Source organism: Crocuta crocuta, unplaced genomic scaffold, assembly GCF_008692635.1.
Source record: "Crocuta crocuta isolate KB4526 unplaced genomic scaffold, BGI_CrCroc_1.0 scaffold318, whole genome shotgun sequence".
NCBI classification, from domain to species: domain Eukaryota; kingdom Metazoa; phylum Chordata; class Mammalia; order Carnivora; family Hyaenidae; genus Crocuta; species Crocuta crocuta.
Genome location: NW_027531425.1, coordinates 3,870,137 through 3,883,455, shown reverse-complemented (window position 1 = coordinate 3,883,455; position 13,319 = coordinate 3,870,137). Strand labels below are relative to the sequence as shown.

The 13,319-nt window shown below is 53.8% G+C and overlaps 1 protein-coding gene across 3 annotated transcripts; it reads right to left on the bottom strand.

Annotated features, from left to right (window-relative positions):
* Positions 1 to 1,080: 1,080 nt before the first annotated feature.
* PTPN7 (protein tyrosine phosphatase non-receptor type 7) lies at positions 1,081 to 13,097 on the bottom strand. Of its 3 annotated transcripts, none has more exons than XM_077772072.1 (10): positions 13,008 to 13,097; positions 11,731 to 11,904; positions 11,031 to 11,214; positions 10,650 to 10,734; positions 8,892 to 8,968; positions 7,594 to 7,731; positions 7,102 to 7,212; positions 6,244 to 6,401; positions 3,732 to 3,845; positions 1,081 to 2,827 (listed from the first exon to the last, which is right to left on the bottom strand). In XM_077772072.1, the coding sequence occupies exons 2-10, from the start codon at positions 11,850 to 11,852 to the stop codon at positions 2,734 to 2,736; spliced, it is 1,083 nt and encodes a 360-aa protein (XP_077628198.1). In that variant the 5' UTR covers positions 11,853 to 11,904; positions 13,008 to 13,097; the 3' UTR covers positions 1,081 to 2,733. The 3 variants fall into 3 exon arrangements, with proteins under 3 accessions (XP_077628198.1, XP_077628199.1, XP_077628200.1); XM_077772073.1 differs by having other exon boundaries at positions 10,650 to 10,731; XM_077772074.1 differs by lacking the exon at positions 7,594 to 7,731.
* Between the last annotated feature and the right edge of the window lie 222 nt (positions 13,098 to 13,319).

Below are 13,319 nucleotides of genomic sequence, written 5' to 3'. Positions count from 1 at the left end.
ACGCGGGGCCCGCGGGTGGGGTGCGTGGGGAGCCCGCGAGCCTCCGGGATACGGCCTGCGCCTGCTGCCGTCCGAGGGCACTGGGAAAAGAGTGCTCCTTTTATGACTTCCCCTTCCCGGGCTGTGGCTCCCTGGCTGGCACCCCTTTCCTTCTTAAAGGGTGGTGGGCCCGAGGTGCGTGGCGTCCCCGTTAATCAGGGTGGAGAAGGATGCTTCACCCACTTCCCAGGGCCCGGAGATGAGCGCTCTATGAAAGGGAGAGAAATGGAGGCTTTTTGTTCCCTGAATCCTTGCCTCTGAACACCTCTGGGGAACGAGTCTTAGGCTTTCAGAACCTAACCAGCAGAGAGTAACAGCAAGCAACCGTGTTTGGCTGTTTTACTACTCCATCTTGTTTTGTTAACCACAGTTTACCTGAACTGCGTGTTTAGGAAGCCTCTGGTCCAAGAGTGAAACAGCTGTTTGAGGCTGATGCCGATTTTCACGAGTATCACCATAATTCATAGAAAAAATCCTGCAGGGGTGGGNGAAAAAGTTGGCCTGTTTTGGTAAAAGCCAAAGTTTTCTTGGGGAAGGAGGATTGGCGGTGGGAGGTGGAGGGCGGGCCGGCATGCCTCCCTAGCCCCAGCGCTGCTCAGCCTTGGGGCTGGCTATTCCCCAGTCTTTCCAGGCTTCAGGGCAGCTGCCCACCTAGGATGAATGCCCCTTAGTATTGGGTTTTCAGACACACACCCATGTAGTCTCCTGTTCTATTTCAAGGTGCAGAAACTGTCAACTTAAAGCACATCTGTCAAACATACCCAAGATGACCAAATGATCAGAAATACTTGCTGAAGTGAATGGATCACAGAGTATCATCTTTCTAGCTTCTGCCCTTCACAGGTCCCTGTCCAGCTCTTAAGGTGCACCTCTGCCCTATTTCCCAAACTGACTACAGTGTCACTTTGTTTGATGTGTCTCAAGAAGTTGCTAGAAAAGTGCATATCCTGGGAGAAGTATCTGCAGCCTACTCCTGGTCTACAGAGTCTTAATCTATTGCTATAAAGAGGTTCCAGAGGCCTGAGAAAAAGAAGGAATGAATCAGTCATCCAAGAAGTCTTTATTCTCCCGCTTGGTTCCTCTTCCAAAACTGTACACTCTAAGTTCTAGAAAGGGGTTGGGGCCACAGTGCCAGGGCAGGGAGGCTGTGGGTCGATGGCCACCCACTTGCTTCCCTCCTGGTTGAGTCTACGCCCAGGGCGGGATCAGGCACTTGAGAGCTCTGTCCCCTCCTTTACGGGCACAGGCTGTGAGTGCCTCCCAAAGGACTTAGGAGAGGTGTGGGTGCAGGTGAGCCCGTTCCCGGGGCGGTAAGGAAGGAGGAATTCCATTGTGAGACCAAGCAGAAGTGTTAAGAAAATTAACCTCAATTTCAACGTTGCCATGTGCTTCAGAAGAGATGTCGTGAATAAGGAGGCCCAGCTGCTCTCCAGGGTCCGGCTCGTTGGGGGGTTTCCACAGAAAGCTCGCATCAGCCAAGGCAGACCCCAGGGGCTGGGTGCCCAGAGAGATGGTGTCTTTCTTCATCCCCACAGGCAGCCCATGTTGGATTCAAGGACAAAGTCTCTGGATACCTTCCTGGGGAGTGTAGGTGAGCCCTGAGACAGATCTTGGGTGCCCTGGAAATTGTATGGGTCCTGAGGTGATGAAAGAGGTTAGCTCTCTGGAAGAGTTTATGAAGGTCCCAACTCTGCGGTCCCAGCCTGATGCCCCAGGTCTGCGTGCGGTGCTTTTCCCAGATGGTTCATGGAAACAGCCAGGCTCTCCAGCTGTCCTCTGCAAATGCAGGGGGTGGATGGTGGAGGACAGGGGGCTGGTTTTCTAAGATCAGGCCAAGCTCCTTGTTTCTTCCTTGCCCTTCATTCTTTTGCACCTCCTGGTACTCAGGGTATCTTCTGAGGTCATGAAGGGAAGACAGAAAATGCTGGGCCTCCCTAGGGAGTAGCTGGCAATGATAGAGGCAGGGGCAGCCCTCTGGGCCTCTGAGGGGTCACCACACTTTTCCTCCTCCAAAGGTTTCAATGCCTGGCCTGGTCACCTCTGTAGCCCGGTCCCAGGACATAGGTGTCCTTATTCTCTTTGGCGGGTGTCCAGCCATCACAGATGTGGGGTAAGGAAGCAGAAAGTCACTGCTGGGATGTTGAGAACTTGGCCACAGTCATGACCAGACTTTTCCTGGCTCCTGCATCTGGCTGGTTCTTGGGTAGGGCCCAGGCGGAAGATGATCTTGGGATCACTCTCTTGGCAGCCCCAGGAAGGGGATACAGCTAGAGCGGCTTCTAGGAGCTTCTCTGATTACTTTTTCCTGTGGCAGCAAAGCACTTAATGTCCATGTCATAGACGGAGAGATGAAGCTCACAGAGCCCTTTAAGACAAAACCGGAACACTGGTCCTTTCTCAACTCTCTCATAAATGCCAGTTCCCAGCTTGAAGTTCAGAGAGACACGGAAGGTCCCCCCAAGTGTCCATTTGGGGCTACTAGAGGAAGCGGAAGAGTGGCCAGCTGTAAAGACCTGGAGTCTGGTCCCCGTTCTTGCTGATGCAACTTCCTGTGACTGCAGGTGCCTGCTGAGGGGGCAACCCTTCCCCATGCCCACCCAGGGGACCCCTCAGATCACAAGACCCACTTTCCCCAGAACCACCTGCCCAGGCGTGGGGGAATTTGGCGTCTGGGCTGGTGGAGGGTGCCAGGGGTCAGGGGCAGGGCTCCTCCGGCAGCTGGGCTGCATACAGGGCCAGGGTGTGGTGCAGAAACTGGTATTGCTCCGTGGTCTGGATCATTCCACCCCTGCAAGGAGAATACGCAGCCACCATGAGCAAAGGAGGGCAAGTCGAGCATCTCCCTAGTTCTGTAGGGAGAGTCTCCCAAAGAACCTGTCAACCCCTTTACATATGTTCATCCTTCGGGTTTTCTACTCCTTTCTGCTGCCCCTCAGACCTTCCCCAAGAGGAAAGCCCCTCTGCCCCTTGCTCAGGCCTGAGCCCCATTGCTGGCTGTGCCGAGGAGGAGACAGCCCACACTGGGACTTGTCCCTCTCTGACCCATCTGCTCCTGGGGCAGCACCAATCCCCGGATTCCTCAGGCCAGGCCAAGAATATTCCTGAGCCTCCAGGTTTCCTCTTCCCTGTCTTAAAAGTAAAAATAATAATTCTATAAATTTATACAGTAAGTTCTCCTGTTTGGAAAACATGTTCACAATGCATTAACTCATTCCTTAAAGCAGCTCTCCGACGAAGGAGCCATCATTTCTCTCGATAAAGAAATGGGGGCCCGGAGGAATACAGTGATGGCTCAGTGAGATGCAAGTCAGAATTTGCACCCCGGTTCTCTGTCTCCAGATCCAGAGGGCTTCTGTACATTATCTGTGCCGGCCTAGTACCTAGAACCAACCATACCCCAACCCTCCGCCTTTCCCTGAGCAGGGGATTTGGAAAAACAAAAACAAAACTGAAAAAGATATAAGGCTCAGATCTCCACAGATTGGCATATTTAATTCTAGGCCCCCAAGCTAAAATTTTAGAGATGCTTTCCTGGGTGTTAGTTGCACCAGAAACCGCTCTTTAAGCAATGGGCCCTTTGCCTTTCTGGAAGGAAGTGCTTGATGGCGATGTGCCTCTAAGTGCCCTGGTGCCCAGGAAGCACTGATGCCACTCCTTCATGTCTTTGGTCCTATTTACATCCATAGACCCACCTGTCCAGCCGAAGTTGGCACACGATACCAAGAATGTCCACTTCCCCTCGGGCCTTCAGCTGTTGACAGCCAATTCGGGTGGCGATGAAGCAGCCAGTCCGGCCAATCCCTGCACTGGGTGCAGCCAGGGAGGGGAGAGGGAGGTCACAGAGGACATGGGGCCAGGTGAGTGGAAACTAGGAGGGCCAGGCCTCAAACTACAGAGAAAGCCATAAGGACGTAGGACACTCTATTTTGGGGCTGGGGACACGAAGATGGAGGAAGGTAGCAATACCTTCACAACTGAGAGTTGGCACTGGGGCAGTTGACACTTCTTCCAGCCTCACCACAGACCTATCCCAGGTCACCCTCCGGCCCCGGTGGACATTGTGATGAGCTCTTTTCTGCTTAGCAACAGGCATGGTTTATAACTCTGCGTGCTCCCGCTGGGCTTGCTGAGCCCTTGAGTCCTCCTTATCCGACCAGAACACCATCTCCACAGCTGCTGACACTCAACCCCCTTTCCCACCTTGGGTCCCTCCCACAGCTGTCCCCTCTACTCTGCTGCGTCTTGCCCTTTATTTCAAAACCTTTTTAAGATTCCCAGTCTTTGGGAAGACTTCTTTTTTTTTTTTTTTTAATGTTTTTTATTTATTTCTAGGAGAGAGAGAGAGACAGCGTGAGCAGGGGAGGGTCAGAGAGAGAGGGAGTCACAGACTCTGAAACAGGCTCCAGGCTCTGAGCTGGCAGTCAGCACAGAGCCCGATGCGGGGCTCGAACCCACGAACCGCGAGATCATGACCTAAGCGAAAGCCGGACGCTTAACCGACTAAGCCACCCAGGCGCCCCTGGGAAGACTTCTTATCTGAAGCCCTGATAGAAGCCACTCATGACCTCCCAGGCACCATGTCCAGGTGCCCCCCTGTGGGGAAGAGGCTCATGGGCCCCCTCTGTCTATACTTGTGCCAGTATGTTCTATTCAGGGTATGCACTCCCAAAAGGTTACCTTATTGTAAGCTTGTCTCTCGTGTTACTCCCCTCCCCACCTCAATCCGATTCTTACTCTGTAGCCAAAGCATTCCTTTAAAATTTTTTAAAATGTTTATTGTTAAGAGAGAGAGACAGAGCATGAGTGGGAAAAGGACAGAGAGAGAGGGGGACACAGAATTCTAAGCAGGTTCTAGGCTCTGAGCTGTCAGCGCAGAGCCCGAGGCAGGGCTGGAACCCATGAACTGTGAGTTCATGACCTGAGCCAAAGATGAACACCCAACCGACTTAGCTACCAGGAGCCCCATTATTAAAAAAAAAATTTTTTTTGAATGTTTCAAAGCATTCCTTTTAAATGGCAAGTCCAAGTTTCTTAGTCAGTCCTATGAGGCGACTTGTGATCTGGCCTTCCAGACTTCTCTCTCATCGCTCTTCCTTTCCCCCACATGACCTCTGAGCTCCCATCTTCTAACTCTGCTCCCAGCAATATGTCCATTTAAAAACTTCATCTCAGGGGGTGCCTGGGTGTCTTAGTCGGTTGAGCATCAAACTCTTGATTTCAGCTCTGGTCATGATCCAACGGCATGGGATCGAGCCTTATGTAGGGCTGCTTGCTGAGCGTGAAGCTTCCCTCCCTCTGCTCCTCTCCCCTGTTTGTGCTCTCTCTCTCTTTCCCTCTCTCTCTCAAAAGAAAATTCATCTCAGAGCTTTTGCACATGCTGTTCATCTGCCTGGAATGCTTCCTCTTTCCATTCTTCATTTGAATTCGCCTTTCAGATTTTAGCTTAGTTTAGATGTCCTTTCTCCTAGAAAGCCTTCTCTGGCCTAAGTTTGGGATGGGCAACTCCGTTCTGTGCTCCCACACACCTCGCACTGTGCCATGCTTAATCATTTGATCTGCTCTCTTTCCCACCAGACTATAAATTCTCTCCCAGTCAGGGGAGAATCCAAGCTGTCTCCTTAGCATCCAACACTGTGCCTGACAGTAACTGGTTTTCAATAAATAGTCATTGAATAAATGAGTTTCTCAAGCACATGGGTGGCTCAGTCGGTTAAGTGTCCGACCTCAGCTCAAGTCATGATCTTACAGTTTGTGAGTTCAAGCCCCGCGTCAGGCTCTGTGCTGACAGCTCAGAGCCTGGAGCCTGTTTCGGATTCTGTGTCTCCCGCTGTCTGTATCTCCCCTGCTCACGCTCTGTATTTTCCTCTCTCTCAAAAATAAAACATTAAAAAATTTTTTTAATTAAAAAATAAATGAGTTTCTCAACACCGGGGACCCTGTTTATTTCCTTCTCCAGAAGACTGGGACGTATTCTGATATTCTGTCCCCTCTCTGGCTTGTACCTGAATGTCCAGCCCAGATGGCCGGATTCTGCATGAAGGAGAGAATAAGAACAGAGCACTTGCTGAATAACCTAGAGATTCCCATCCACGTAAGAATTGGGCCTTTCCAGTGCTGTCCTTCTTAGACCCCTTCCAAGGAGAGACCCAATGGCAGGAAAGGAACCCCTGCTCATAGGCTGCTGGGGAGGGCGAGGCCACATACCTGCAGTGGACCACGATGGGCCCAGTGTTGGCAGCTGTCTCGGGGCTTTCCTCCACCTCGGCCACCAGGCGCAGCAGGGGTCCAGCCGATTCTGGGGTCTGGTGGTCAGGCCAGGCCGAGAAGAGGACATGCTTCACTACCCGGCACTCCTCCTGGTGCTGGCATAGGAACAAGGCATGAGAACCAAGGTCAGGGTAGGGGGCGCTGGCAGCCTTCTTTTCTGGTACCAGAGGAGGGCAAGGGCTAGAATTCTTCCCTGGGGCAGTCATGGGCCCCGAGCAGGCAAGGCCAGCCCTTCTCTGGCTCATTATACTCCACCATTCCCGCCTTTGAAATGCTGGAGAAGGGGGAAGCACTGAAATGGGAGAGGGGGAAGACCCAAGTTTAAGTCCTGGCTCTGCTTCTAATGAGCGTATGATTTTGGGCAAGTCCCTTAACTTCATTTACTTAGAAAAAGGAGACAGTGATATCTTATTTGTTTCCTTCTCAGGATGCTTGGAGGATAAGGAGTTAGGAGAGAAATGCTTTGAAAAGTATAAAATGCTATATGATAATAGGAGGCATTTTAAAGCACTTCACGTGTGTTATTATACATCTCTCTGGATTTCCTGTGGTCAGCATGACTCTGGGACCCCACCTCTCCTCTCCTGAGCTATTGATGGATGGATGGGCCTTCCTGGTGGTTTCTGCTTGGCTTGTTGGCCCTGTCTTATTAGACTAGGGAAGTGCCCATGTTCTCTTTCTTCTTGCTTCAGTTCTTCTCCTAGATGGGTGTTCAAGGATGAATAAACCCTTGGATCCCAGTAAAGGTCAGGCCTGACTTCCAGCGAGGCTGGAGACAGCCAGACTTCCCTGTACCTGGATGGTGAGCCACCGCACAGTGTATTCTGGACACTCTTTTGTGTCTTGGATGCGGATCCGGAAGGGTCCATAGGTTTCCTCTTCTGTGGGCCAGTAGTGGACACATTTCTAGGAGGGAGGGAGCTGAGAGTCAGAAGGGGGAAGTGTCTATCAGCTGGAGCAGGGGCCAGGACAGCAGAGAGGGGAGTGGGGTCCCCTCCCCATTTCTCTCCCCCATCGGAGGGGCTCCGCACTGCCCTGAGTCAGCAGGTGAGGTGCTGGGCTCTCCTGAAGGTGAAGTGCTTACCCAATTCCCCATTCTGGCTGTGGATAGGCTCGATGGTGTATAGCTCAGGAACTTTTCTGAGAAGTTCAAGCTGGGCTTGGCTATAGGTACTGTCAGATTCCAGGGGAGCCCCTAGTCCCAAGCTGCCCTGAGTAGGGGCATGTGGTATGGGGTGAGAGGTAGCCCTTTCTGGGTTCACTAAGGACTGTGACTCCACCTCCTACCTCCTTGCCCTCTCGGAGCTGAGTGAGCATGACAATGAGTGACACTTCTTCCTGCCACACCATCTCCCAGAAGTCCGATACAGTGTTGGGCATGGGGCCCTGGGTCGCAATGTAGACCTTCTCCTGCCCGTCATAGCCCTGGGGAGGTGGATGCACAAAAGGAAGGGGGGAGCAGTGAGAGGAGACCCCCAGGGAACTCCTGGAATCTGGGGGCCCTGGAGTCAGGCTGAAGCCACTGAATGTGCACACACAGACATACATGTGCATGCTGGAAACCTCGCGGTGGAAAGGACACAGGTTCTGGAGGGAGGAACACGCGGGTTCAAATCCCCGTTCTGCTGCTTACTAGCTATGGCACCACAAGCAGGTTACCTAGCTTCTGTAAGTCTCCGCTTTCTCATCTGTAAGTTAGGCAATAACAGCTATCTTGCAGGAATGTAGCACAGATTGCATTCAACAAATCATATTGAGGGTCTAGCACTATCAGGTCCTTTGTAGATGTTTGTTCCCTTCCTCTCCTATTGCATTCTACTAGCACAAAATTAAAACAAAAACGGTGTCCAACCTTGGTTGAGTGAATGTTTCACTTTTACTATTTCTTTTATACATTTAGTAGCAAGACGTGGCTCACTCTTGCTAGCCCTTTTCTCTCCCCTTCAGAATCTCAGCCTCTCAAGATAATGAAATCCAGGTCACTAAGTTTCTGTTTGCGAATGGGAGATTTGCAGAGTCCCCAGTTAACAGCTTTCAATCTCTTGGCCAAATCTGATCTCTGTCCTAGCCACTTTGAGCCACTAGAGGGCGCTATTTTTTTAATAGCTACTCGGGGCCAGTAGAGGTGGGAAGCTGGGGTAGAGAGGCCCACCTTGCCTCCCTGGTTCCTATAGTTTGATGTTAAACCATTTCCACAAGGGAGGGGCTGTTTTGGGAGCAGTTAAGGCTAGAGAGACAGAAAAGGGAGGCAGCTGAGAGCTATTTGTGCTAGCACCTTCCATGCAGACCTAAGTGCGAGGAGCCCTGGGACTACGAGGGAGCGGGTTCAACAAGGCAACTTCCTCCGTGTGTAGAGGGTTGGCTGGGATGACGTGATAACGTGCGCGTTAAGGAGATTTGGTGGTTTCTTCTTTTCAGCCCAACATCTGCTGTTTTCTCGGTTGGTGTCTTGGGGCCTCTTTGGTGTCTGTCCCAGCTTGGTGGGGCCATGGCAGTAGTGGTTTGGAACCCCAGTTGGACGATATTCTCTGGGGATGCCTTCAAACACAGCGCACCCCCAACCCAGACCTGGCTAGGCCACTCACTCGGATATAGTTGGCGTTGATGTAGTCTCCATCTTCTTGGCTCTGTGCCCGGCCTAGACAGACGCGGCTCTGGGGATCTAGGAAGTAAAAGTCAGCAGAGGTCAGAGGTCAAAAGGGGCCAACTAAGGCGTACTCCGACAGGGTCAGGCAGAGGTGAGTTCCCATGCAAATCACAGTACTTTGTGTGTAGCAGGTGGCCAGGGACCCCCCAAATTACTTTATATGCAGACAGTAAAGAGCCACACAGAATGGTTCTGAGCAGTAGAGTGACGTGTTCAAAGGAATAACTGGGGAAGTTTCACTGGGTTTAGGACGGCTGAGGAAGGAGTTGAAGCAGCAGAAACCTAATGGGCAGATATTGGAATATTCTAGCCTTGAAGTCAGTAAGAGGACGGAGCATGATCCTGCCAAGAAGGCAAGGGAGGAAAAAGGGATGTCATGGAAGAAGAGTCTTTTCCTTTCTTTCTTTTTAAATTTATTTTAGAGAGAGAAAGCGTGAGTTGGGGAGAAGGGCAGGAGAGAGAGAGAGAGAGAGAGAAAGAGAGAGAGAATCTTAAGCAGATTCCATGCTCAGTGCTGAGCCCATCCGGAGGCTCGATCCCACCACCCTGGGAATCATGACTGGAGCCGAAATCAAGAGTCAGACGCTCAACTGGCTGAGCCCCACAGGCGCCCCAGGAAGTTTTTTTCTGATGGTGAATATGAGATTTGGATGAGTGACTTGCCTAAAATCCCGCAGTGGTGAAGTGGGACCAAAACTCGGGTTTCATTCTGCCACTGGGCGTGTCAGACTCTCCCTTGAAGCGGGAGGGCTTTCTCCAAATCCAATCCAAGCCAGGATGAAGAAGTTAGCTTGTAAGGAAAGGAGACTAGCTCTCCCAGGGCTGGCCCGGTTCTGGACAGAGGGGAATTGCAAGCAGAGGGAACTCTCCCCTTTCTCCTGGCCCCTGGTGGGAGGGTGAAGGTGGGTGGGGGTGTGGGGGAAGCTGGTTAGACTTAGACTGAGAACAAGGGCTGCTCCCTCCGCCTTATTGGATGAGTGCTGACCCGCCCCTGCGGGCACATGGCTGTCTCACCGCAGGAGCCGGGAGTGGTGAGCCAAGGCCTCCAGACTGGAGATGCTGGGGCGGGTTGGCCAAGCCAGGCTTCTCTGAGCGGGGAAGATAGAAACTCTCTAAGGGTCTCAGGCTTGCCTCTGCAAAGTAGGAGGTGCTGATCCCTGGGCCCTTCGAGCTTGTAGGGTCAACCCCTTACAGCCCCAGGACTCCCATCCACAAACTTGTCCCCTCTCTCTTACAGATCCCCCACACCTGACTTGCTCAAAACCCTCTCTCTGGGAGCCATCCTGATGGTGCCTTTGACACTACAGACCTCGGCTGGGCATTTCCCACAACAGAGGAAGAGGAAAGAGAAGCTGTGACCTCGGGCAAGTGATGCCCCCGAGGCAACTTCTCTGTGACTCCATGGCCTCAAAAATGGGAGTAATAACACACCACTCCATGGATTTTGAGAAATGGGTTAATATCCGCGACTCCCAGCACTGCCTGGCGCACGGTAAACATCTGCAAATATGAGTTGCTGTATCCTTACTGTGGTTGTGATTCTGGCTGCCCCTTGCCCAGCCAGGGCATGGTATTGGTATTTCTCTGCTGAAAGAGAGCGCTCCGGGTGAGGGAGCTCTTCCTTGGGCTGAGGCTTCTGGACCTGTCCAGCCCCAGGGCCAGCATCACCTCCCTCGCTGCCCACCGCAGTCCTTACTTGGCAAGATGGTCTTATATCGGTCTTTGGAGGCGTGGCCAGGAATATCCAGGTCTTCAGGACTGACAAAGTTTGAGGGGATCTTCTGGCAGAGGGAGGAAATGAGTGAATAGCTGATATACTTTCCAGTCCCCTTTTTCCCCCTCCCCCCCTTATCTAGTAAAGCTGGGCCATTGCTCTTCTCTCCTGCCTTCAGTAGGTCTGGAAGGGGTGAAGGGCAGAAGACGGGGCACGGGGCGGTTTTCTCCCTGGGCCCTAGGATTCTCTGTCCTGAGGTCCCAAAGAGGAGGTGTCCCTGCAGTACCCATGATAGGGTGGCACCAGTTGGCTGTCTCTGATTCATAAGGGCACATGGACTTGGAGGAGACCCCGAGTTCTTACCAAGAATTCCTCTTCCAGCTGCTTGGGGCTGGGCGGCTGGTGCTGCAGGGCCCAGCGGGTGAGGGGGTGTCCAGCTGTGCGCAGAAAGTGTAGGGTGACCTCCCGGGGTGTGTTCACTGAGCAGATGGGCTCCACAGCCCCCAGGGACCGCACATCCAGCATCAAAGCCACATTGGAGCCCCGCCTGCAGGCAGACAACCAGTGCCTAGTGAGCACCCAAGAACATTGCCGCTCTGGCCATTAGTATTGTTCTAGGATGCGTCTCAGGAGACTGCTCCTTGTCTGCCCCTTGACCGACAGGCCCAGTGGGTTCAAGGGCTCAGGCTCCTGCTACACGGCCTTCTTTTGTCAGTCAGATTGGGGCAGCCTTGAACCCAACTGCCCTCTCCAACTGCCCACCCCTGCCCATTCCTTCATGGCCCCTAAAGCTCAGACCGACATCTAGACCCAAGACAGCCCTGCTGCAGGGGAATGACTGGCTACTCAGCCCAACTTGGGAAGCAGGTTCAAGGCTGACATGAAACTTTATGCCCCAGACATGTAAAGGACATGCAAATGAACACGTTTGGTTTCCTTTCCAGATTGGAGGCAACAGCTGAGGGCCCTCTGGACCCAGCTGTCAGAGCTGGAGGGGCAGAGGGAAGGAACGGGGCACAGTCTCAGGGCTGGACAGGCCCCCCACTCTCAGGAAAGATCTCACCTCTCCTGCAGCCGCACATGCTTCTTGGCTGGTGCTTTGGTGGGTGGAGGCTGGGTCATGGCTGCCCCCAAGGAGCAGGTTGGCCGCTGTGCTCTGGAGCACCCCCCGTGGTCCTGGACCATGCTGGGGTGGGGGGCTGGGCCCAGGGGAGGCTCACTCAGCCATGAGGTTCACCTGAAAGACAGAGCCCCTCAGCTGCTGACCTCTGGCCTGTCTGACCATCCAGGAGCAGGCTCCCAAGTCCCGGCCAGCTGCCTGCTTTCTGGTACCTCTGTTTTTACTGGGGTGTCTCCTGTTCTCCCAGTAGCAATGCCATTTTCACTGTGGGAAGGCCAGGATCTCTACGGGGGGGGGGGGCCCAGGGTGGTGGGCAGTCTGAGGTTGGAGTAGGGGCCAGACAAGGGGTAAACACTGTGGGGGAGGGCAGGAAAGCCTGCGGAAGGAGCCAGAGAGGGGAAAAGAGGCCACCCGAAGCGGGAGTACAAGGGGCTCTAAGTTGGGGCTCAAGTGAAAGAAGGCAAGGGAGGAAATACAAATGATATGTTCTGTGTAGAAGGGAGAGAGAAGGCTCACAGAAACCACTTCTAGTCCAGGCCTTCTCTGACATGAGAGGTTTAAGGCCTCTCGCAGCCTTGGAGCCAGTTGGGGACCCTTATAGACCCTGTCCTAACCGCTGGCAGCTTCCGAGTCCATTCTGGCTTCTGGGGTCTCTATCCAGGGAGGGAGCCTGTTGGGGGGGGGGGTTGTTTCCTTCCTCCTCTGCCCATCCCCCCATCTCCCGCCTCTGTAACCGTCACAGGAAATGGCCTCACCAAGCCCTTGAGCGACAGCGCATGGTGAGGCGACAGCTGGGGGCACAAGAGGGGGCATGGAGGTGGTGGGGCCATCTCCTCCTGGGGGACAGTCCCTATCTTCCAGAGCCAGGTCACAGCTTCTGAGAAGCGGGGGCGGTGTTAGAGTTGCAAAGCCCGGAGGGACGGAGGTGAGGGGACAAGAGCGGGGCCCCGTGCAGATGTGGGTGATAGAGGTTCTCCCAAAGCAGAAAGGGGTTCGTTAGCCTCTGCTGTCTTTGTAGCCCCCTACCCCACCCCGTGGCTCCCCTACCCTACCCCCCACCTCGGGGATATCAGCTGGGTCAGCACCCATTCGCCAGCCAGGCCCTATAGCACCCAATGCAACCTCACTCACACCCGCCTTGGAGATGCCCTCCCATCTCCCCAGGGTTCACACCACCCCAGGACCACAGGGGCCCCTCCTCCCCCCATTCAGGTACTTACTGAAGCAGCTGTGTCCCCCAGGCTGCCTCTCACCAGCTGTCTGTCTGTCTGTTGGTCGGTCTTTGAGGCTGAGGAGGCTTCAGGAAGCCAGCTTCCTCCCTCTGCCCCTCCTTGCTGCCACCCACGCACACCCCAGCTGCACGCTGCCCTCCTGCGCCCGCAGCCACCGCCAGGGGTCGGGTGGCTCTCGCCTGTGCCCCTCTGGGGGAGGGCTGGCCGTGTGCCAGCACTTCTGCCATGGTTGAAGGTCCTGCTCCCTGGGGTGGGACTGAGGCCCAACCGTTCCTGACCTCCCTGGTTCCCCTCGCTCCC

Coding starts and splice junctions, on each gene's coding strand:
- PTPN7 (XM_077772072.1), bottom strand. CDS start 11,852: ATGGTCCAGGACCACGGGGGGTGCTCCAGAGCACAGCGGCCAACCTGC. Junction 7,732..8,891: donor TCAACGCCAACTATATCCGA/GTGAGTGGCCTA, acceptor CCACCTCCCCAG/GGCTATGACGGGCAGGAGAA. Junction 6,402..7,101: donor TGCGGTGGCTCACCATCCAG/GTACAGGGAAGT, acceptor TTCCTATGCCAG/CACCAGGAGGAGTGCCGGGT.